This window comes from Dendrobates tinctorius, unplaced genomic scaffold, assembly GCF_039654945.1.
Source record: "Dendrobates tinctorius isolate UK_male_01 unplaced genomic scaffold, ASM3965494v1 ptg000464l, whole genome shotgun sequence".
Classification (NCBI taxonomy): Eukaryota; Metazoa; Chordata; class Amphibia; order Anura; family Dendrobatidae; genus Dendrobates; species Dendrobates tinctorius.
The window spans coordinates 842819-867968 of NW_027362126.1; the positions used below are offsets into that span (position 1 = coordinate 842819).

At 47.4% G+C, this 25150-nt stretch overlaps 1 protein-coding gene across 10 annotated transcripts in view; it reads left to right on the top strand.

The window, feature by feature from the left end:
• PTPRO (protein tyrosine phosphatase receptor type O) overlaps nt 1–25150 on the top strand; it is a 570099-nt gene that overhangs the window by 321045 nt on the left and 223904 nt on the right. For all 10 annotated transcript variants that reach the window (XM_073564603.1, XM_073564604.1, XM_073564609.1 and 7 more), the window contains one exon: nt 16446–16585. In XM_073564603.1, coding sequence (XP_073420704.1) covers nt 16446–16585 — 140 coding nt within the window. The remainder of the gene's footprint in view (nt 1–16445; nt 16586–25150) is intronic.

The window sequence follows — 25150 nt, forward strand, 5'->3', positions numbered from 1 at the left end:
CTTCACAGGTCTTCCACCTCTAGTAATCCAAAATTCTAAAATAGCATGGTCGCTACCTCCTAGGGTCCCAGCCACTTTTACCTCCTCAACCATTTCCTCCCTGTTTATAAGGATTAGATCCAAGGTAGCAGTTCCCCTTGTTTTCTCCCTTACCTTTTGGAAGATAAAGTTGTCAGCAAGAGAGGATAAGAATTTCCTTGACCTGTTAGTTTTGCCCGAGAGAGATTCCCAACAAATGTCTGGATAGTTGAAATCTCCCATGACAACTAAGTCATATTTTTTGGAGAACTTGGCCATTTGATGCATAAAGAGTTCATCTATATCTTCGGCTTGCACAGGCGGCCTGTAGTAAATGCCTACAATGGTGTCCTTTCCATTGTTCTGTCCTTGTATTCTTACCCAAACAGTTTCCACAGAACTCCCAGTCTCTGAAGCTTCAATCTCTGTGCAGATATACGCGTTTCGAACATACAATGCGACACCCCCTCCTCGTTTATCAAGTCTGTTTCTTGCAAATAAGTTGTATCCTTCTAGTCTTGTATTCCAATCATGTGTATTGTCCCACCAAGTTTCAGTGATTCCAATTACATCATATTTCTGTTCCTGTGTTAGTAGTTCCAATTCTCCTTGTTTGTTGCCCATGCTTTGTGCATTAGTGTAGAAACATTTTAGTTTGTGATTGGTTTCTCTTTCTCCAATATTTTTATTAATTAGATTCTTTCGTCTTTGTTCTTCCTTTCCACTTCTAATAGCAGAGTTCTCAATAGCATTTGTCAGGTGTATGGCTTTTTCTGGTCTTTTGCTTCCCTTCCCATGTTGTTCTAGTTTAAAGCTCTCCTTACAAGTGTAGCAAGGCGACTTCCAAATACATGCTTTCCAGTCTTCGTAAGGTGCACCCCATCTCTAGCAAGTAGTCCATCGTATAAGTAGTTCACTCCGTGATCCAGAAATCCAAATCGTTGCTGACGGCACCATCGACGTAGCCAGTTGTTCACCTGCAGAATCTTATTCCACCTCCTTGTTCCATGGCCATCCACTGGGAGAATGGAAGAGAAGACCACCTGCGCTCCCAGTTCTTTCACTTTCTTGCCTAAGTCTTCAAAGTCTCTGCAGATGGTTTCCAGGTTGTTTCTTGCGGTGTCATTTGTCCCCACATGTAGTAGCAGGAATGGGTAGTCATCTGTAGGTCTGAAGAGTCCTGATATCCTGTCAGACACATCTTTAATTTTTGCACCTGGAAGACAGCACATTTCTCTTGTAGTTATATCCGGTCTGCAGATAGCGGCCTCTGTTCCTCTCAGCAGGGAATCCCCCATGACCACCACTCTCCGTTTCTTCTTCACAACATTTTTCTTTCTCCATCCAGGAGGACTCTGAGGGCGTACAAGGTTGTTGTTTGTGGGTAAAGTCTTATCCTGATGTATTTCTTCATCGTTTTCCTGCGTGAGAGCCTGGTACTGGTTTCTGAGCAGTATGGGTGCTGACTGCCTCCTGATCCTCCTGCTTCTCTGGGTCACATGTCTCCATTCCTCTGTTTCTTCAGGTGCACTTCGAATTTCTTCTCTTTCTGTAACATGAAGAGATAATTCTGCTCTGTCCAAGAACTCTTCACCTTCCTTAATGATCTTCAACGTAGCTAACCTCTCTTCGAGATTTTGCAACTTTTCCTCCAACAGGGACACAAGCTTGCATTTGTGGCATGTGAAGTTTGGCTTTTCCACTGGTAAATCTGTGAACATGTAGCAAGAAATGCAGCTCACCAAATGGCTCCTGGCCTCTTCCATCTTGAGATTTCTTAAAAACGATGAAAGATGAGCCAAATTTCGCGCGCCGATAGGCGCGCGGTTTTTCCGATTTCCTCTTTTCAGCTGCAACCGCCAAAACCCAGTGATCGTTGAGCTCGCGGAGACTCTTCACTTATCCCAGAAGGCACTGGGAATATGCAAATGATCTCCTCAAGACTCTTCCCCTGGTTTTCCGATTTCCTCTTTTCAGCTGCAACCGCCAAAACCCAGTGATCGTTGAGCTCGCGGAGACTCTTCACTTATCCCAGAAGGCACTGGGAATATGCAAATGATCTCCTCAAGACTCTTCCCCTGGTTTTCCGATTTCCTCTTTTCAGCTGCAACCGCCAAAACCCAGTGATCGTTGAGCTCGCGGAGACTCTTCACTTATCCCAGAAGGCACTGGGAATATGCAAATGATCTCCTCAAGACTCTTCCCCTGGTTTTCCGATTTCCTCTTTTCAGCTGCAACCGCCAAAACCCAGTGATCGTTGAGCTCGCGGAGACTCTTCACTTATCCCAGAAGGCACTGGGAATATGCAAATGATCTCCTCAAGACTCTTCCCCTGGTTTTCCGATTTCCTCTTTTCAGCTGCAACCGCCAAAACCCAGTGATCGTTGAGCTCGCGGAGACTCTTCACTTATCCCAGAAGGCACTGGGAATATGCAAATGATCTCCTCAAGACTCTTCCCCTGGTTTTCCGATTTCCTCTTTTCAGCTGCAACCGCCAAAACCCAGTGATCGTTGAGCTCGCGGAGACTCTTCACTTATCCCAGAAGGCACTGGGAATATGCAAATGATCTCCTCAAGACTCTTCCCCTGGTTTTCCGATTTCCTCTTTTCAGCTGCAACCGCCAAAACCCAGTGATCGTTGAGCTCGCGGAGACTCTTCACTTATCCCAGAAGGCACTGGGAATATGCAAATGATCTCCTCAAGACTCTTCCCCTGGTTTTCCGATTTCCTCTTTTCAGCTGCAACCGCCAAAACCCAGTGATCGTTGAGCTCGCGGAGACTCTTCACTTATCCCAGAAGGCACTGGGAATATGCAAATGATCTCCTCAAGACTCTTCCCCTGGTTTTCCGATTTCCTCTTTTCAGCTGCAACCGCCAAAACCCAGTGATCGTTGAGCTCGCGGAGACTCTTCACTTATCCCAGAAGGCACTGGGAATATGCAAATGATCTCCTCAAGACTCTTCCCCTGGTTTTCCGATTTCCTCTTTTCAGCTGCAACCGCCAAAACCCAGTGATCGTTGAGCTCGCGGAGACTCTTCACTTATCCCAGAAGGCACTGGGAATATGCAAATGATCTCCTCAAGACTCTTCCCCTGGTTTTCCGATTTCCTCTTTTCAGCTGCAACCGCCAAAACCCAGTGATCGTTGAGCTCGCGGAGACTCTTCACTTATCCCAGAAGGCACTGGGAATATGCAAATGATCTCCTCAAGACTCTTCCCCTGGTTTTCCGATTTCCTCTTTTCAGCTGCAACCGCCAAAACCCAGTGATCGTTGCGCTCGCGGAGACTCTTCACTTATCCCAGAAGGCACTGGGAATATGCAAATGATCTCCTCAAGACTCTTCCCCTGGATGTTTATATATATATCCCCAACCTGGACTGGTGATGTATATCCCCCCTCACTGGAAGCACCTCAATAACTCGTACCTATAAGGGAAGCCTTTCTGGCGACTATTTGCCCTCGGTGCAGTTCCCTGGCTGACCTGGGGCAAGTGGTGGCGCCAGAGAGACGATCCCTGCTGGGTCCTTCTCTCCCCTCCCCCAAGGTGAGCGAAGTCGACACCCCCTTCCCCTGTGCAGATCCATCACACTAAGCATTTATAAAGGTCCCTTAGTCTGTTTCCACAGTCATGGGGAAGACTGCTGACTTGACAGATGTCCAAAAGGCAGTCACTGACACAATCCACTGGGTGGGTAAGCCACAAAAGGTCATTTCTAAAGAAGCCGGCTGTTCACACAGTGCTATATCCAAGCATATTAATGGAAAGGTGAGTGGAAGGAAAAAGTGTGGTAGAAAAAGGTACACAAGCAACCGGGATAACCACAGCCTTGAAATTACTGTTAAGAAAAGGCCATTTAAAAAATTTGGGGGAAATTCACAAAGGAATGGACTTCAAGAGCCACCACACACAGAAGTATCCAGGACAAGGGCTACAAGAGTCGCATTCCTTGTGTCAAGCCACTCATGACTAATAGACAGGCGTCTTACCTGGGCCAAGGAGAAAAAGAACGGGACTGTTGTCAGTGGTCCAATGTGTTGTTTTCAGATGAAAGTAAATTTTGCTTTTCATTTGAAAATCAAGGTCCCAGAGTCTGGAGTAAGAGTGGAGAGGCCACAATCCAAGCTGCTGGAGGTATAGTGTGAAGTCTCCACAATCAGTGATGGTTTGGGGAGCCATGTCATCTGCTGGTGTAGGTCCAGTGTGTTTTATCAAGACTAAAGTTAGCGCAGCCGTCTACCAGGACATTTTAGAGCACTTCATGCTTCCCTCTGTCGACAAGCTTTTTGGAGATGGAAATGTCATCTCCAGCAGGACTTGGCCCCTGTCCACACTGCCAAAGATGTGCTTGATTGGCCAACAAATTCACCTGACCTTAACCCAATAGAGAATCTATGGAGTATTGTCAAGAGGACTATGAGAGACACCAGACCCAACAATGCAGACGAGCTGAAGGCTGCTACCAAAGCAACCTGGGCTTCCATAACCCCTAAGCAGTGCCACAGGCTGATCGCCTCCATTCCACGCCACATTGATGCAGTAATTGATGCACAAGGAGCCCTGACCAAGTATTGAGTGCATTTACTGAACAGACATTTCAGTAGGCCAACATTTCTGATTTTACAATCATTTTTTCAAGCTGGTGTTATATAGTATTCTATTTACTTGAGTATAAGGAGGCTAATAGCCGTGTAATCAATGGGAAGTATGTGTCACAAGGATGGCTGCTCCCTGTGATGTTACCCGGAGTATTTTTCTTTAGTGCACGTGAGCACTAAGATGTCGTTTAGTGCACCTAGGTCCAGGTTGCGGGTTTCTATGAGAAATAGGAGGGTCTGGCTACTCACATACCTCAACTCTGGGTGAGGGTGCTCACTGTACCCCTTTTCCCTGCAGGACCTGCAGGAGTTTGAGGACCTGCAGTGTTGTCACGATCTCGTGACCAGTCCATGTGATGTTACCTCACCTGTGGGTGTGGTTACAGCCTACATAATGGAGGTGTGTTTGGCACATAGCAGTGAGTGTTTGGGAGTCTGTCAGTGTGGACAGATTTCCATGTGTCCAGGCTGGACACTACAGAGTGGTCTATGTGCAGAGTGTCACGATCCATGCTGGATTGTAACAGATAAAAGCACATGTAACCTTTTTTTTTCTTTAAGCTGTTTGCTTAAAGTTAGTTTTGCCCCCGGTGGTGGCTAGTATTATTACACAGGAATCACTAGCAGGTGTGATTGCTCTGGTTCTTGCCTATAAATGAGAGTCAGGTGGTCTCACTCACTGTTGGTGATATTGGTCATTTCCAACCATCCTTAGTGGAGGAAGGAGCTAGAGAAGAATTCCTTTCAGCTCAGTCAGAGTCCTGGTGGTGAAGGAGCAACAGTGAGGAGTTCCTTGCAGCTCGGACAAAGCTTTGGTGAAGTAGCAGCTATTCAGGAGGAAAGCTGAATTCAGGTGCTGGACTCTGTTGCTGGGAGCAATAGCAACAGAGCAAAGCTAAGTGGTTTTTCCCTGTTGTGAGTTCATTTTCCCCTTCGTCACTGGGGTCTGGTGAACTCCCTATTCTGGTAAAGGAAGGTAATGAGCCTGATTATCAGGCACCTGAGTCTAATGAGGATGACTGGCTGAGTGGAGTCACGGACTGGATATAAGGCTGCCGACGCCCTTCTGCCCTGCGGGTGATTTCTCTGTGGACTTCTAGGACACCAGTCTGATTCCTGCTCCTCTAAAGCTAAGTTTCTGTTTTGCCTGTTAGCTTTTTGTTTTGTTTTTTGTTTTCCTTGCTCTTCAGTATTCTGCCATTCCCTGCTGGGGTGAGCTGAATCACCTTTTGCCTGTAGCTCTGTCTTCAGTATATTCCTGAGTACTGACATAGCTTTTTTGAAGCCTAGCGTCTTCAGGGCCTTTTTCACTGTCAGTCTGTTGGCTCTTATTTTCATAGGGTTTTTCACGGATTGCAGACAGCAGCCTTCCTGTCCTTTTCTATTTAGTTAGCTTGGGCCCCTCTTTGCTCAGTCTATCTTTCTGTCTGTGTTAGTATTTTCATCTTGCTTCACCGTCATTATATGTTGGGGGCTGCCTATTGCTTTGGGGTCTGCTCTGGGGCAGTTTAGATTTCCCCTTTCTTTCTTTAGGCCTATTTAATTCTCAGGCTGTGATCGAGGGGTCTAGGGCATCGTAGGAACCCCCTACGGCTACTGCTAGTTGTGTTGATAGGTTCAGGGGTCTGCAATCCGATAGCTGCCAACTTCTCTGGTTTTCTGGACTTAGCTAGCATTTCTGTTTTTGCCTCCTACGGTGACTCAATCATAACAGAATCACCCGCCATACCGCAGATCCTAGGGTACTCAATAGCAGGAAAGAATTGTGTTTAAAAAAAAAAAAAAAGGTGTGTGTATATTCTTTCCTCTATATCTCTGAGGCCGTAGGGGGAATTTTTTTTTTTTCTCTCTCAATGGAGATAAAGCAATTGTCTGATCGTGTGGAGCAGCTCTCTGCGGAAGTGCGGGGAATTTCCACCTACCTTGCTCGTTCGCATGCTGTTGAACCAAAGATCCCTACACCTGATGTATTTTTTGGGGATCGATCTAAATTTTTGAGTTTCAAAAATAATTGTAAATTATTTTTTTGCCTTGAAGCCTAACTCGTCAGGGAGCTCCGCGCAGCAGGTTAAAATTGTCATCTCTTTGCTGCGTGGCGATCCACAGGATTGGGCGTTTTCTTTGAAACCAGATGATCCTATTCTGACTAATGTGAATGCATTCTTTCAAGCTTTGGGGTTGTTGTATGACAAACCTAATGCTATTGATCAGGCTGAAAAGACCCTGTTGGCATTGAACCAGGGTCGAGATTCTGCAGAGTTGTACTGTCAAAAGTTCCGAAAGTGGGCGGTCCTTACTACCTGGAATGATAATGCCTTGGCTGCTCTCTTTCGGAAGGGTTTGTCAGAAGCCGTAAAAGATACTATGGTGGGATTTCCTGTTCCCTCTGGTCTGGACGATTCTATGTCATTAGCCATTCAGGTTGATCGGCGTTTAGGTGAACGCAGGATTGCACGAGAGGTGTTGCCACCGGTTGAACAGACGTCTGAACCTATGCAATGTGATAGAGTTTTGTCTAAGGCGCAACGTCAGGAGTTCAGAAGGCGTAATAAGCTGTGTTTTTTCTGTGGAGATGCCTCGCATATTATTTCTGTTTGTCCTAAACGAGAGAAACGCTTTGCACACACGTTTTCTGTTGGTGGTGTTCAACCTAAGTTTCTTCTGGCAATTACTCTGATCTGCTCCCTGTCCACATTTTCCGCCAAGGCTTTTGTGGATTCGGGAGCAGCGCTAAACCTAATGGACTTGGATTTTGCTAAACGTTGTGGATTTCCGATGACACCTCTGCAGACGCCTATCCCTTTGAGGGGGATTGATGCTACTCCTTTGGCTAAAAATAAACCTCAGTTTTGGACCCAGGTGGTAATGCGGGTTGCCCCAGACCATCAAGAAAATTGCAGATTTTTGGTGTTGCATGGTCTGCATGATGCCGTTGTTCTGGGGTTTCCCTGGTTGCAAATTCATAATCCAGTTTTGGATTGGAAATCTGTGTCTGTGGTGAGTTGGGGTTGTCGGTGTGCCTTTAGTGAGGCTCCGGTTTTTTCCACCTCTCCTCAGTCGCATGATGTTCCTGACTATTTGGCGGACTTTTATGATGTATTTAGTGAGAATGAGTCTGCGTCCTTGCCTCCTCATAGGAGTTATGACTGTGCAATTGAACTAAGCTCTGGGTGTAAATTTCCCAAGGGTCGGCTCTTCAATTTATCTGTACCCGAGCACAAGGCTATGCGGTCCTATATTAAGGAGGCGTTGGAGAAGGGTCATATTAGACCATCCTCTTCACCCTTAGGTGCCGGTTTTTTTTTTTGTGGCCAAAAAGGATGATTCTTTAAGGCCTTGTATTGATTATCGTGCCCTCAATAAAATTACTATTAAATATCAGTATCCGTTACCCCTGATTTCGGATCTATTCTCTAGAGTTAGATGTGCTTGCTGGTTTACCAAGCTTGACCTCAGGGGGGCGTATAATCTTATCCGCATTAAGCAGGGGGATGAATGGAAGACGGCGTTTAATACTCCGGAGGGACATTTTGAGTACCTGGTGATGCCTTTTGGGCTCACTAATGCCCCTTCTGTCTTCCAGTGCTTCATGAACGATATTTTCCGAGACTTTGTCGATAAATTTTTGATTATCTATCTGGATGATATTTTGATCTTCTCCAAGGATTGGGATTTTCATGTGGAACATATTCGGACTGTGTTCCGGATCTTGAGGGAGAATTCCCTGTATGTCAAAGGATCGAAATGCCGTTTTGGAGTACAGAGGATTTCATTTTGGGGATTTATTTTGTCTCCGTCAACTATTGAAATGGACCCGGCCAAGGTACAGGCCATTTATGATTGGGTTCAGCCCACTTCTTTGAAGGCCCTCCAGAAGTTTTTGGGTTTTGCTAATTTTTATCGGAAATTTATAGCAAAATTTTCTAATATTGCCAAGCCATTGACTGATCTGACTAAGAAGGGTGCTGATGTGTTGAATTGGTCTCCTGAGGCTGTTGCTTCCTTTCAGGAGCTGAAGCGAAGATTTACCTCCGCCCCGGTTTTGCGGCAACCTGATGTCTCACTCCCGTTCCAGGTAGAGATGGATGCTTCTGAGATTGGTGCAGGAGCTGTTTTGTCCCAAAAGGATCCTGTAACATCTAAAATGAATCCCTGTGCTTTCTTTTCCTGAAAGTTCTCTCCATCTGAACGTAACTATGATGTGGGGAATCGGGAACTGTTGGCCATGAAATGGGCATTTGAGGAGTGGAGACATTGGTTGGAGGGAGCTAAACATCAAGTTGTGGTCCTCACTGACCACAAGAATTTGATTTACCTAGAGTCGGCTAAACGCTTGAACCCTAGACAGGCTAGGTGGGCCTTGTTTTTTACACGTTTTGATTTTGTGGTCTCTTTTCTTCCTGGAACTAAGAATGTCAAGGCAGACGCCCTCTCTAGGAGTTTCTTTGCTGATTCTCCTGTGGTGACCAAGCCTGCTACCATCTTAGGCGAAGGGGTAGTTCTTTCTGCCATCTCGCCCAATTTGAGACTTGCTCTGCAAGAGTTCCAGGAGGACAAACCTGAGCGTTGTCCCAGTGGAAAGTTGTATGTTCCTGACCAGTGGAAGAAGAGAGTGATGTCTGAAGTTCATTGCTCTGCATTGGCTGGTCATCCAGGTATTTTTGGTACTAGAGATCTGGTGAGTCGCTCTTTTTGGTGGCCCCCCTTGTCTCATGATGTCAGGAATTTTGTGCAGTCCTATGGGACTTGCTCCCGGTCTAAATCTTGTTCTCGCTCTAGAATCATAGAATCATAGAGTTGGAAGGGACCTCCTGGGCCATCTGGTCCAACCCCCTAGTGGGTTGTTGATGCCTTTGCCGGTCCCCAGGAGGCCATGGACCCATATTTCAATGGATTTCATCTCTGATATGCCGGTCTCTCAAAGAATGACTGTTATTTGGGTGATTTGTGATAGGTTCTCTAAGATGGTTCATCTTGTACCACTCCCTAATTTGCCATCTTCCTCTGAGTTGGTGCCCCTGTTTTTGCAACAGGTGGTTCGCTTACACGGGATTCCTGAGAACATTGTGTCTGACAGAGGAGTTCAGTTTGTGTCTAGATTTTGGAGGACTTTCTGTTCCAAGCTGAGAATTCAGTTGTCCTTCTCCTCTGCTTTTCACCCTCAGACCAATGGGCAGACAGAGAGAACAAACCAGACCTTGGAGTCGTATTTGAGATGTTTTATTTCCGCTGATCAGGATGATTGGGTTTCGTTTTTGCCCTTGGCCGAATTTGCTTTAAATAATAGAGGTAGTTCTGCCACTTTGATGTCACCTTTTTTTGTAACTTTGGGTTTCATCCTCGATTTTCTTCAGGGCAGGTGGAGCCTTCTGCCTGCCCAGGTGTTGACACTGTGGTGGAGAGAATGCACCAGATCTGGGACCAAGTGGTGGATAAGTTATCTCTCTCCCAGGAAAAGGCCCAGCGGTTTTCCAATCGACATAGGACCATTGGTCCCCAGTTTAAGATTGGTGATATGGTGTGGTTATCATCAAAAAATATTGCTATGAAGGTGGCTTCTCTTAAGATTAAGCCTAGATTTATTGGACCTTACAAGATTTTGGAGATTATTAATCCGGTCTCTTTTCGTTTGGCTCTTCCTGTCACATTTAAAATCCATAATGTGTTCCATAAGTCGTTGTTGAAGAGGTTTGTTGAACCAGTTGTTCCTGGGGTGGCACCTCCAGACCCTGTATTGGTTGAAGGTAACATGGAATATGAGGTAGAGAAAATACTGGATTCCCGTCTGGCTAGACGGAGACTCAAGTATTTGGTTAAGTGGAAGGGTTATGGTCAGGAGGATAATTCCTGGGTCTCTGCCTCTGATATTCATGCCAAAAGATTGGTGCGTGCATTTCAACGGGCTCACCCTGATCGCCCTGGTGGCGTGGTTGAGGGTTCGGTGACCCCTCCTCAAGGGGGAGGTACTGTTGTGAGTTCATTTTCCCCTTCGTCACTGGGGTCTGGTGAACTCCCTATTCTGGTAAAGGAAGGTAATGAGCCTGATTATCAGGCACCTGAGTCTAATGAGGATGACTGGCTGAGTGGAGTCACGGACTGGATATAAGACTGCTGACGCCCTTCTGCCCTGCGGGTGATTTCTCTGTGGACTTCTAGGACACCAGTCTGATTCCTGCTCCTCTAAAGCTAAGTTTCTGTTTTGCCTGTTAGCTTTTTGTTTTGTTTTTTGTTTTCCTTGCTCTTCAGTATTCTGCCATTCCCTGCTGGGGTGAGCTGAATCACCTTTTTGCCTGTAGCTCTGTCTTCAGTATATTCCTGAGTACTGACATAGCTTTTTTGAAGCCTAGCGTCTTCAGGGCCTTTTTCACTGTCAGTTTGTCGGCTCTTATTTTCATAGGGTTTTTCACGGATTGCAGACAGCAGCCTTCCTGTCCTTTTCTATTTAGTTAGCTTGGGCCCCTCTTTGCTCAGTCTATCTTTCTGTCTGTGTTAGTATTTTCATCTTGCTTCACCGTCATTATATATTGGGGGCTGCCTATTGCTTTGGGGTCAGCTCTGGGGCAGTTTAGATTTCCCCTTTCTTTCTTTAGGCCTATTTAATTCTCCGACTGTGATCGAGGGGTCTAGGGCATCGTAGGAACCCCCCACGGCTACTGCTAGTTGTGTTGATAGGTTCAGGGGTCTGCAATCCGATAGCTGCCAACTTCTCTGGTTTTCTGGACTTAGCTAGCATTTCTATTTTTGCCTCCTACGGTGACTCAATCATAACATTTCCCTGTTTGTAACTTTCCTGATGTGTGTTTTAGTGCAGTGGTGGGATTGGTTTATGCACTGTCCAATTCATTAGAAAGGGATAGGTGAAAGGCGAGTTAGGGTTTTTAGGTATCCTGCTCGTCGCCAGGTGAAAGGACTCCCGACTGCCTAGGGACCGTCGGGAGTGTAGAGACACTGACTCGGGAGTGCAGGAGGTCTCCACTTCCCCGTTCCCTATTGCATGTCCCTCCATTGTATCGGTTTCCCTGGTGTTCCCCTTAACTCTGTAAATTCGCCCTGCTGGAGGCGGTGTATCCAGATACACGTGTAATTATTGAAATTCGCCTGCTGGAGGCGGTGTATCCGGCTGCACATTACATTCTTTAAATTCGCCCTGCTGGAGGCGGTGTATCCAGGGTCACGGGTCTCATAGAAATTCGCCCTGCTGGAGGCGGAGTATCCAGTGATCTGTGACATCACACAGAGAGTGAGAAGCCATCCTGTGTGTGTGGCTCCAGACCGAGCCTGTATGCTGGACATTGCACTGCCTGTGTGCCCAAAGGCCTGAGAGAGCAGAGCTTCACTATGGACATTGAGGTTTTGTCTGCCTGATGTAAAGACTGTTTACCTTTTGTTGGTGTTTTGGTGGTTTATGAAGCAAATAAATCCCCATAGACTTTCAAGAGAACTTGCCTCCTGTTTCCTCCTATGCACCTGAGTGAGTGCAAATCCCTACATGAGATAATGACTTTTGGGTTTTCATTGGCTGTAAGCCATAATCATCAACATTACCAGAAATAAACACTCAGAATAGATCACTCTGTGTGTAATGACTCTATGGAATATAGGAGATTCACTCTTTGTATTAAAAAATTGAAATAAATTCACTTTCTGATGATATTCTAATTTAGTGAGAAGCACTTGTAGATGTCCATATAGATAAGATAGCTGGTGTACAGGTGAGTGACAATATGTAATGTAGTTTGGCTAATGGTCGTGTAGTCGATCAGAGGTATGTGTCGCAGAGATGATTTGTCTCTGTGATGTAACCCGGAGTATTTTCTCTAGTGCACGGAAGCACTAAGTGTTTTGTTTGTTGCACCTGACACCGGGTTGCTGGTAGCTGTGAAAGATGGGCAGGTCTGGCTACCCACATACCTCACCTCTGCGTATGGTTAACAGACTACGGTATGTAATAGAGGCTGTTTGGCACAAGGTCTGTGTGTTGGGAGGGAGAAGGCCTCTTGTATGTGTTTGGCTCCAGACCGATCCAGAATACTGGTCACAACCCCAGCCTGTGTGCCCACAGGCCTAGTGGACCATGTTTTTTTCCTGGAAAGGTCTACAAAAGGAGATCCTGTCCGACCAGGGAACACTTTTTATGAGTAAGGTGATGAGGGAGTTATGTAAGGTCCTGCAAATCTCCCAGTTAAGGACTTCAGTGTACCACCCTTAGACAGATGGCTTTGTCAAAAGGTTTAATAAAACCTTAAAGAGCATGCTAAGGAAAGCCATAGAAAATGATGGTAGAGACTGGGACTGTCTCTTACTGTATCTGTTGTTCTCCATCTGTGAGGTTCCACAGGCCTCTACAGAGTTCTCGCCATTCAAACTTCTGTATGGCTGACATCCGCAAGATCTCCTGGATATAGCCAAAGATACCTGGGAAGCTGAAGTCACGCCACACTGAAGCATCATCAAACACATGGCACTGATGCAGCAGAGGAATGTGGAGGAATATGAAGGTGATGCCCATCGTAAAAGGACATATCCTCCCGGCACAAGAAGCTCATGCCAGGGTCTACAACCAGTCAGCCAGAGTAAGACAGTTCAATCCGGGAGACCGAGTCCTTGTGCTAATTCCTACTGTGTAGAGCAAGTTCGTGGCCAAATGGCAAGGGCCATATGAGGTGGTGAAGAAGCTTGGTGAGGTAAACTATAAGATTCATCAACCGGGAAGGCGGAAACCATATCAGGTCTACCATGTCAACCTCATCAAGCCATGGCAAGACTGAGAGCCGGCTGAAACTCCATGCTTGCTAGGGCAGCCAGAAAATGAGATTGGAGGTGTCGCCATAGCAGAGGCGCTATCGAAGGCCTATAAACAGCAGTGCCGGGAGTTGCTCCAGAAGAACAAGGACCTGTTCTCGGAATTACCGGGGTGCCCAAAGGTTGTAGAACATGAAGTTCTGACGAAGCCACATGTGCGCGTAAACGTGAAGCTTTATCGGATTCCGGGGGCCCATTGAGAAGTGATCTCCAAGGAGGTAGAGCGTATGTTGAACCTCGGGGTCATTGAGGAATGTAAGAGTGGTTGGTCAAGCCCGATTTCCCTGGTCCCAAAACTCGATAGTGAATAGAGGTTCTGTAACCAATATTGGAAGTTGAATGAGGTCTCCAAGTTCGACGCATATCCCTTGCCACACGTCGATGAGCTGATCTAGAAACTTGGGCACGCAAGGTAAATAACCACCTTGGATTTGATGAAGGGATATTGGCAGATCCCCATGGCACAGGGAGCCAAGGAGAAGACTGTGTTTTCTACGCTGGACAGATGCGACCAGTATGTCTGGATGCCGTTTGGACTGCAGGAAGCCCTGGCGACCTTCTAGAGAGCTATGAATAGAATCCTTTCACCCCATAAGTAATACACCGCGGCATACATGGACAATATTGTTATCGTTAGCCCAGACTGGGAGAGTCATCTGGAAAAGGTCCAGGTAGTGTTTGATGCTCTAAGGAAGGTGGGGGTTTCAATTAACCCAAAGAAATGTGCCTTGGAGAAAGAAGAAGCCAAATACCTGGTGTTAGGAACGGCGGTACACACTAAATAAAAATAATAATAAAGAGAGTTCGCCACTCAGGGTCCACCGTGCAGTAGGTGATATAACCGCTGCTAAGTGGTGGTAGGAGCAAAATGGCGGAAATGCGCACAGAGTTAAACTTCACACAGGTGCGCAGAGCAATCTCAGTTAATTCACAGAGATGCCAAATAAGTACAAACATAAAAGACTGAGTCTGTTGAGGTCTGTTGAGGTCACAGTACTCAGTAAAAACGCACACATGGTATCAGGTCACAGGAGTAGCCCAAGACGGCGGCACTACGTCCGTCTAGACCTACCGTGTGCAGAGCGTCGCAACTGCGGACGCATAAAAGCTGCTACAGCAGCGCGGCGTGGACCCTGCCGCTAAATGACAAGGCTAAGGCGAAAGTGCAATGTCGGACGCTAGCAGCTGTGGATGTTGCATCAGAGGAGTGCTGGCGTGGATTCTAACTCAGTCCCTAACCACATACGTAATATCAGAGGGAAGGGGTTTTTTAATGAGTCATTCACCAGAATCATACATCCATCCTCATACACACAGCAGCAAGTAAGTCTATACTAGCGCATGGTGGAACAGCCATGCGCGCCTTTTATAGCAACTGGGACCTTCCGCAAGCTTCCAGATCTCTGAGATGGACCAATGAGATCTGGAGCGGGACCTGAGCACATGACTCCCGATCTCCAATGGGAGATCGTCCCATGAGCATGCTCAGTAGAAGGACAGAAGGACTTAGCCTCAGGAGAGATTTGCTGCAAGGCAATCTCCTCTGCAGTAGATAAACAGCAGGAGACTGCAGAATGTGAGGGTCTGGATCTCTGCAGAGTAAGCACAGAAATCCAACACCTAACACCTGGGATATGTAGTGGGTAGAGGCGAGATCAAACACCAAATCAGCAAAGTGGAAGCAATCCAAACATGGCCACGACCGTTGTGAAAAAAGCAAGAGACTTCCTGGGGATCGTGGGATTCTACAGGTGGTTTATCCCGAACTTCGCCATAATAGCAAATTGGTAATGGTCAAATGGTCTGAAGAGGCAGAGACGGCCTTTCAAAAAGTGAAAAGGGTTCTGTGTAAGCAACTGGTTCTAGTGGCCCCGACTTTAAGAAAGAGAATATACTCCAAACGGAAGCCTCAGATGTCGGTTTAGGTGCAGTCCTTTCCCAGGAGATACACAAGAAGGAACACCCTGTTCTCTACCCGAGTATGAAGCTGTCCTCATGTGAGAGGAATTATTTGGTCGTAGAGAAGGAGTGCTTCGCCATAAAGTGGGCAGTGGACACATTATAGTATTATTTTGTAGGACGTAAGTTTAGACTGGTATCTGACCATGCCCCACTCAGATGGATGAGGGAAACAAACAGTAAAAATGCAAGGGTCACGCACTAGTTCTTACCCCTACAAGATTTCAGCTTCCATGTAGAGCATAGAGCAGGGAAGCTACATGGTAATGCCGATGCTCTCTCGAGAATTCCTTGTCTGGTAGTAGAAAGTGCCAAGCCCCACGTCTTTAGGCAGAGGGGAGAGGTATGTACTGTGGCTAATGGTCGCGTAGTCGATGGGAGGTATGTGTCGCAGAGATGGCTTGTCTCTGTGATGTCACCTGGAGGATTTTCTCTATTGCATGAAAGCATGTTGCATGTTTGTTGCACCTTTGACCAGGTTATGGATAGCTGTGAGAGATGGATGGGTCTAGCTACCCACATACCTCACATCTGGGTGTTATTAATAGCCTATATAATGGAGGCTCTTGTTTGGCACATGGTCTGTATGTTGGGAGGGAGACGTCCTCCTGTATGTGTTTGGCTCCAGACCGAGCCTGAGTACTGGACACAACCCCAGCATTTGTATCCACAGGCCTGATAGAGCAGAGCCCTGCTATGGACATTTGCATATTTATTTGCCTGACCTGAAGGCTGTTTGTTTTCTGTTTTGCTTCTGGGTTTATGAAGTAATAAACCCACATGAACTTTCAATGCAAAAACCTCATGTTTTCAACCTGATGCACCCAAGTGAGTACAACCTCTACATTATGCATGTGTAAATATATATATATGTCTAGTGGCCCGTATAGATCAGACAGAAGGTGTACAGGTGAGTGATGGATCATATCCATTATATATAAAGAGAGGTGTATGTAGGTTTTGTAGTTATTGTGCTGGTAACTTCGGCCACCATCGATCATATACTTTCTATATGGTAAAATCTGAACAGTATTTTATTTCTATTTTGTTTTTGTTTTTTTCTTCAGATCCAGCTCCCCCAAAGTCTCTTTTTGCTGTGAATAAAACTCAGACATCATTCACCCTCCTTTGGGTAGAGGACGGATTCTCCGATTATTACGACGTCTCTTGCTGGCGCTCGGATCCGGTGCACAGTGAATATGAAAAGGTGAGCAACAATGTCAGGAGCGGGCCACGTATCGCCTGCATTCTATACCTAATCTGTACATTACACTGAGGTCAGCTTCACTACACAGCGCAAAACATAATGTATATGTCGTCCATACGGTTAGGTCCATATATATTTGGACAGAGACAACATTTTTCTAATTTTGGTTCTAGATATTACCACAATGAATTTTAAACAAAACAATTCAGATGCAGTTGAAGTTCAGACTTTCAGCTTTCATTTGAGGGTATCCACATTAACATTGGATGAAGGGTTTAGGAGTTTCAGCTCCTTAACATGAGCCACCCTGTTTTTAAAGGGACCAAAAGTAATTGGACAGTTGACTCCAAGGCTATTTCATGGACAGGTGTGGGCAATCCCTTCGTTATGTCATTCTCAATTAAGCAGATAAAAGGCCTGGAGTTGATCGGAGGTTCGGTGCTTGCATTTGGAAGGTTATGCTGTTAAGGAAACATTCGGTCAAAGGAGCTCTCCATGCAGGTGAAACAAGCCATCCTTAAGCTGCAAAAACATAAAAAACCCATCCGAGAAATTGCTACAACATTAGGAGGGGCAAAATCTACAGTTTGGTACATCCTGAGAAAGAAAGAAAGCACTGGTGAACTCATCAATGCAAAAAGACCTGGGCGCCCACGGAAGACAACAGTGGTGGATGATCACAGAATAGTCTCCATGGTGAAGAGAAACCCCTTCACAACAGCCAACCAAGTGACCAACACTCTCCAGGAGGCAGGCATATCAATATCCAAATCTACCATAAAGAGAAGACTGCATGAAAGTGACTACAGAGGGTTCACTGCACGGTGCAAGCCACTCATAAGCATCAAGAATCAAAAGACTAGACTGGACTTTGCTAAAAAACATCTATAAAAGCCAGCACAGTTCTGGAAGAACATTCTATGGACAGATGAAACCAAGATCAGCCTCTACCAGAATGATGGGAAGAGAAAAGTATGGCGAAGGCGTGGTACAGCTCATGATCCAAAGCATACCACATCATCTGTAAAACACGGCGGAGGCAGTGTGATGGCTTGGGCATGCATGGCTGCCAGTGGCACTGGGTCACTAGTGTTTATTGATGATGGGACACAGGACAGAAGCAGCCGAATGAATTCTGAGGTATTCAGAGCTATACTGTGTGCTCAGATCCAGCCAAATGCAGCCAAACTGATGTCCATGAGTTAGGGTTAATCATTTAATCTGTCCAATTACTTTTGGTCCCTTTAAAAACAGGGTGGCACATGTTAAGGAGCTGAAACTCCTAAACCCTTCATCCAATGTTAATGTGGACACCCTCAAATGAAAGCGGAAAGTCTGAACTTCAACTGCATCTGAATTGTTTTGTCTAAAATTCATTGTGGTAATGTCTAGAACCAAAATTAGAAAAATGTTGTCTCTGTCCAAATATATATGGACCTAACTGTAGGCTACACTCAGCTCCCCGTTACTGCAGTCTGAAAATAAGATCTCTGAAATCCAGCAGATAATGTCAAAGTAAATATCAGTGCATGAATAGAAATGTACAGAGAGAACGGCACATAATATATCAAAGAGTATATAACCCACAATGCACCTTATCCCCTGTATATCTTGTAATACATTTTTCCAGTATCAGGATCTTCTCAAAATCAAGTTATTAAGTTAGCATAGAAATATAGCAAGCAAGTCACAACCAGACAGGGAAACTTTGTTATGGCAGACTGAAACATGTTTGCCACGAGTTTTCCTACCGGGTTGTGACTTGTTAATTTTTTTTTTATACTTACCTAAAACTTGATGATTTTTAGAGATCCTGATGCTGGAATTTTGGTCTTTCATGTGGGTGAGCTGACTGTTTTTTCCCTTTTTCGTTGCTGTACCCTGTATGTCCCGCAACACATCGTACCGCATATAAGCCACAATGCACCGCATCATGTGAATAGCATAGAAATCACCACACCTTGTATACACCCTACAACCCATCATACACTGTGTATACCCTAAAATTCATCATTCACTGTATATAACCTACAACTATTCAACCCTGTTGTGGAGACACAGGGTATCGTCATCCGCCCTGGTCTGATAATGTGGAGACACGGGGGAGGGTCGGTCTGCTAGCCGAAACTGCATGGACCAGGGATCGTCCCACCGAACGCTCACTCTCCTTTTAACGTGGGCATAACGCTACTTATGCAACACAGAGCGAGAGTAAAACAGTGTGGAAATACTTTAATGAACCACAAAACAGGCAGATAACACATAGAACAGTCCCAGCAAAATACCCCAAGATGGTGCACATTGCAGAGTCTCACTCTTCCGCTGACTCACCGGGATATTGGCAGCTGTGACTTCTGAGCTTCCAGGGCTGACTACCCCACCTGTGGCACGCACACAGAGAGTAGGTAACAACAAGCGTAGGAAGATGACAGTCCATTCAGGTACAAGGGACAGTTGACCCAAGGGTCACAACCTGGCTTCTCCGAACATCTCCATGGAGCCAGGCGACCAGTAGGTCCCAGTCCTGGCTTACTCCAAATGTATCCATGTTTCAGCGATGGTCAATGGAGCAGATCTGTATTCTTCCAATCGGGGCCAAGGTCCCCTAAGCCAGCATTCTGTAGAATGATAGGTCAGTGTCCCTCGTGATGGAGCTATGACGTCTTGTCTGCTGCGCTGTCCCTGGTCCTTTAGATGTCTTGGTTGAATCTATGTCTGTCTCCAAGGGCCCCATCACACATAGCGACTCACCATTGATCCCGACAATGATATCACCTTGTCAGGATCGCTGGTGATTCGCTACATGATCGCTGGTGAGCTGTCAGACAGATAGCTTCACCAGCGATCAGCACCAGCGACGCCGAGCGCGCGGTGTCGCTGTGTACTTTAGTTACCAGCGCGCTGATGCAGGGAGCTGGTAACTAAGGTACACATCGGGTTTCTGAGGGGCATGCGTCACTTAGAAACCCGATGTGTACCTTGGTTACCAGCTCCCTGCGTCAGCTCGCTGGTTACTAAGGTACACATCGGGTTTCTAGGCGCAGCGCGCCCCCTTAGAAACCCGATGTGTACCTTAGTTACCAGCTCCTGCTCGCTGGTCGCTGGTCTTCCGCCTGTCACACGCAGCGATGCTTGCTGACCAGCGGGAGACGAGCGACCCCAAAAATGTCCAGACATTTCAACAGCGATCAGCAATACCCGGCAGGGGGGCCGGTCGCTGATAGCTGTCACACACAGTAATCTCGCTGGTGAGATCACTGTTGCGTCACAAAACTAGTGACTCAGCAGAGATCTCACTAGCGAGATGGCTATGTGTGACGGGGGCTTAAAGGCCCTGTCACACTAAGCGAGATCGCTAGCGAGATCGCTGCTGAGTCACTAGAACTGTGACGTTATAGTGATCTTACCAGCGAGATCACTGTGTGTGACAGTGACCAGCGACCGGCCCCCCTGCCGGGTATCGCTGATCGTGCCCGAAATGTCTGGACATTTCTTTGGTCGCTCATGTCCCGCTGAGTCGCTTGTATCGTCACGTTTGACACCTAGCCTAACGACCTCGTTAGCGACTCAGAAGCAAGACAAGGCGGGGATTAGCGTTCCCGTTTCCACGCCTACCTCGGCTCCGATTGGTGGTCACTACAACGTCCTGATTGGCGTCTGGGTAAATCAATCTGGAATCACAACCCGTGAACGCTATTTGGACAGCCGGTGAACGCTACTAGGCCAGGCGGTGAACGCAAATAGGACACTGATGACTGTTACTCGGGTGTGCTAGCCAAAAGACGTGTTCGAGAACAATGAAATGGAGCGCTAGTACGTCACCTTCTTTCAAATGCACGGCCAATCAGGACGCGGTAGCGTCCACCATTCAGAGCTGAGAGGGCGTGAGAAAGGGAGCGCAATCCACGCCTGTGTAAATACAGCGTCACACAGTACATCCCTCATCGAGGTGTGAATCGTCAATGGAACATGCAATGTGACAGGGTCCCAACGACCACCGACATCGTTACAAAGATCGCTATGACATGCTAGATCGTTGCTCCATCGTTGGGTAGATTGGACTGACATCTCAATAGCGACCACATAGCGATGCGGCAACGATCCCTGTCATGTCGTATCGCTGTCGGGATCGTTATAGCATCGCTAGGTGTGACGGGACCTTTAGCCTCTCTGTCTCGAAGAGGCATATCACCTCTTTTTATGTTTAACAAGTGTCCTTCAATTCGGCATCACAGATAAGGGGAAGAATGGTGACAACAAGCCATATTGTTTGATTATGTAATCTATTTTCATAGATTTTCCTCCTCTGTTTAGAATGCCTATGTATAATTAGCATTTCAGTTAACATCACTAGTCATCAAGGATAAGAGCACAATATGTTACATCAAATGTTAATATACAAGTTAATATTACAGGCTTACACAAGGAAAAGTCTGATTTCTTGACCTACCAGAAAGAAACACATAAATTCAAAAGTCAACATATAGATAACAGTGTATTCTTTCTGGCTTGCTAAAAATAACCTATAATCATTGTACACTGTATATAACCTACAACCATTGTACACTGTATATAACCTACAACCATTGTACACTGTATATAGCCTACAACCATTGTACACTGTATATGTGGTGTTTGCAGGTAGGCAGGATGCAGTGACGAGTCGCGAGACAATTAAGTGCTTTCTATATTAACATTTATAAGACTAGAGGGAACTCTCCTCAGTCCCGGCCTGATCACCAAAAGGGGTAACACGGTTTGCCCTCACAGGGGTTCTATACAAGCACACACAAACGGGTAGAACACGACTACTTCCGGCAACAGCCGGTCACTGTAGGAACGCGGTATGGCCGACTACGGGTCCTTAATTATAAAGTCAACTTAGCCGTCAAGACGTCCCTCGCCGTTCGGGTTGCTGGTCTTTCGGCGTAGTAGTTGCTGGGCCCAGTTGCTGAGGCGCACTCCGGCGCGCTGATGACACTGGAGCCCCACAGGCTCCGGTGGAGTCCTTGGATGGTTGAGCCGCAACCCCTGGCCTGGGGCAAGCGGCAGCGATGTGTGGTGGCGAATGACAGGCCACCTGCGCAGCTAACCACTGCGACGGGGAGTCTGCGGTCAGCAGAGGCCCGGCCCCTGCTGCGAACCGGAGCGGGACAGGGGTGGCCGCCGACGGCACTGTACTGGCCGCGGCCACTGGTGGGAACAGGGTGGCTGCGGGTGGCGGGGAACAGCGAGACGGCAGCGGCCGTGGGTAACCGCGGGTAGGCCGCAGCCGCGGGCTGAGGGGAGGCGGCAGCGGCCGCGGGTTGAAATGGGGCCGCAGTGGCCGCGGGCTGGAGCGGAGCAGCAAGTCTCGGATGATCGCCTCGGTAACGTCCTTCTGGAGTCCTCGGTGAGCGTCCTCCCTGACACTGGTGAGTCGTTCTCGCTTTCAGCTGCTCCCACGGTCTCCTGCTGTGTCTATCCCGGTCTGCTGACTCATCGTCCCGGGAATTCCCCTCCTCCTTTATACTGGTCCCTCCCCCAGCCCATCTGTCTGTCACAACGGTCCGTCCCCGAATTCTGCCCCCCGGGGACAGTTTCACCCAGGACCCAGATGACGGCTCCCTTGATTCCGGCCCGGACACTCGACGGGGGCCGTTTCTCCCACACTCCCCCATCCTGTATGCTTGCCAGTCCTCAGGCGAGGATTTTTTTAGATTCGGGTTAGTTTTTTGGGACGACAGTCCTTGTCGCCATACGAACTGGTCCTGTTCGTAACGTTCAGGGGGTTTGCCATCTGTTGACCGCTTGGAGCGTCGAAGCTCGGGTGTAGTGGAGTCTTCTGGGGTGGTGGAGGGTGGTCGAATAGTTGGTTCTGGTGGGATGCCCGGATCTACTGTAGTGCCACTACTAGGGCGACCCGCAGATGCGACGGTTGAAGTCCTCTTCGTCATTCAGGTCCCCGATCGGGGGCGGGGGTCGGGGACCTGGAGGGTCGGTTCGAGCCGCGGGGGATTGGTAGACGTACAAGGTTGTAACATGTTACGGTTAGTGTTGAGCGATACCTTCCGATATCGGGAAATATCAGATCGGATTGGATCGGACCGATACCCAAAAAGTATCGGATATCGCCGATTCCGATACCGGAAACCAATGCAAGACAATGGGACAGAAATATCAGAATTAAAATAAACCCTTACTTTCCTTGTAGGTTAATTCTACATGAAGGAAAACAACTAAGAATAATGTAGAATATATTGGGGGAGGTGGAGGAGACATTAAAGGCATAGAGGTTTAGCTCAATCAAATGGAATAGCAGGAATTAATTTTTTTTTTAAGACGTTCGGAGTTACAAAGATATTGACTATGTTAAAGGGGTTGTGTAGCAATAGAGGGAGACGTTCAGAAAAGGCACATGTTGGCGGAGTGTTGGAACGGAGTCCTTCATCCAACTTAGAGGTTGACTGAGCCCCTGACCCGGAGGACACGGCACGGATGCGGGCACCTGTATGCACAACAGACTGTGAGTAAAGCTTTGGAACTACATGCCCTGGTGTCCTCCAGTTATTCCTGCGCCAAAACACTCAGCACTGCTACATCTCTGTGCCTGGCACTGCACCATCTATGTCTCTTCACTACCTCTCCATCTACACAGCCCTGGTACTACAGCCCTACCTGTGGAGGGCTACAACATCATTGCTGCACCACACCATCTGTCCCAGAGGATCTGTCTGCAGCGTCGGCTTAACATCTTCATTGCCGAACACCACAGGAGGCGTCACGAATCATTCACTCATAAACTTTAATCATCATCCACACGTTCAACATTTCCCTTTTACAATGGATGCCCAGGGCCACGGACCGGGTCACAGCTACCGTGACATCTCACATTGAAACCAACGGGCCCGGTACCGAGTACCCCACCAGCCCTGGCGGGCGATCCAACTTGGCGGAAATACATAACAGAACAGGTTGTCCGGGCTTTTCACATAATCTCAGTGCATATCTAGGCTGCAGAATGCTGACAATAAGTAATATGCCTTCTGTGGCTAGTCTGCACGGTTTCCAAGATATCATCTCTTGCTTCTAAGATAAACGTCTGGGGGGGGGGGTGTTCTGGCATTAAAATGAGAACTGGTCGTTTCCTCCTCCCTCACTAGTTTCACTTTCCATAGATCACTGTTCAGCGTGTGTCTGGGGGAGGAGCAGCTGGGTGGTCTGCTAGCAGCCAATCACAGCCATGCCATTAGTTAATATGCCTACATGCCTAACAGGATGTGCCCACACTTCTTAGGATTCCTCATTGGCTGAATCAAATCAAACTGGCTCATAGCATTATGGGAACTTCCGATTCCGGTATTCGATATGCAAAAAGTATCGGAACTCAGTATCGGAATTCCGATACCGCGAATATCAGCCGATACCCGATATTTGCAGTATCGGAATGCTCAACACTAGTTACGGTGCACAACCCGAGTGAAAGGCGCGTTGTTTCCTTCAGATTGTATTTCGCACACAGGCCCGTCGGGGCTTATTCGGTTCACCTCCCACCGTGGTTCTAACTTGTTTTGGAGGTGTTGATCAAGTACGAGTACCCGATCCCCAGTCTGAAAGTCAATGGGTGGGGGCAGTGCTCCCCCCTGGTGTTCTAGATCCTGGAGCTTTGTATGGACGATACGGTGGAGGGTCTGCAGCCTGCAGCCGGTGGTTTCGGACCCACGAGGATACCCCGGTCCAGGGTTGGGGTTCTTTCGGGTTCAATTCCACGTCCGTAATTCCTTTGCCTTCCCGTCCGAACAGCAATCAGTAGGGGGTGTAACCAGTCATTCGATGCACCCGATTGTTATATACCCACACCAGCTCGGGAACATATTCAGGCCAGCGGGCCTTGCGGTCGCTCTCCAGGGTGCGCAGAATTTGGATTAGCGTATGATTGAATCGTTTGCAGGCTCCATTTCCCTGCGGGTGGCATGGCGTAGTCCTCGATTTATCGATACCGTAAAGATGGTGTAGCTCTTCCATGACTTTTCTTAGGAAGCACGCCCCTTGGTCTGAATGTATTCGTTGTGGACAGCCGTACACTTGAATAAAGTTCTTACAAATCGCATAGGCTGCCGACTCCGCTGTTTGGTCTCGGGTGGGGGTGACCACGGCGAACTTGGTGAAATGGTCCACCATAACGAGACAATGTTCATATCACTGATAGGCAGGACCTATGGTCAGATAGTCCACCGTAAGAAGCTCCAGAGGGGCTGATGCTACAATAGTATGCACCGGAGCTCGTTGCGCGGGGGGTTTAGCGAGCTTGCACGGGCGGCAGGTTCGGCAAACTTCTTCTACAGCAGCGTGCAAGCGTGGGTGGTACACTATCTGCTGCAACCATTGCAAAGTCTTTTGAGCCCTAAAATGAGCCCCTTTTTCATGGGCTTCCCGGGCCAGTTGGTCGAGATGGGCTCCGGGCATGATCACCTGCCATATCGTAGCTGACGTGGTTCGTGACATGGCTTTTCGATATAAAAGTCCCTTTTTGATGGCTAGTTTTTCCCACTGGCGCAACATCAGCAACATATCTTGGGTCAAAGT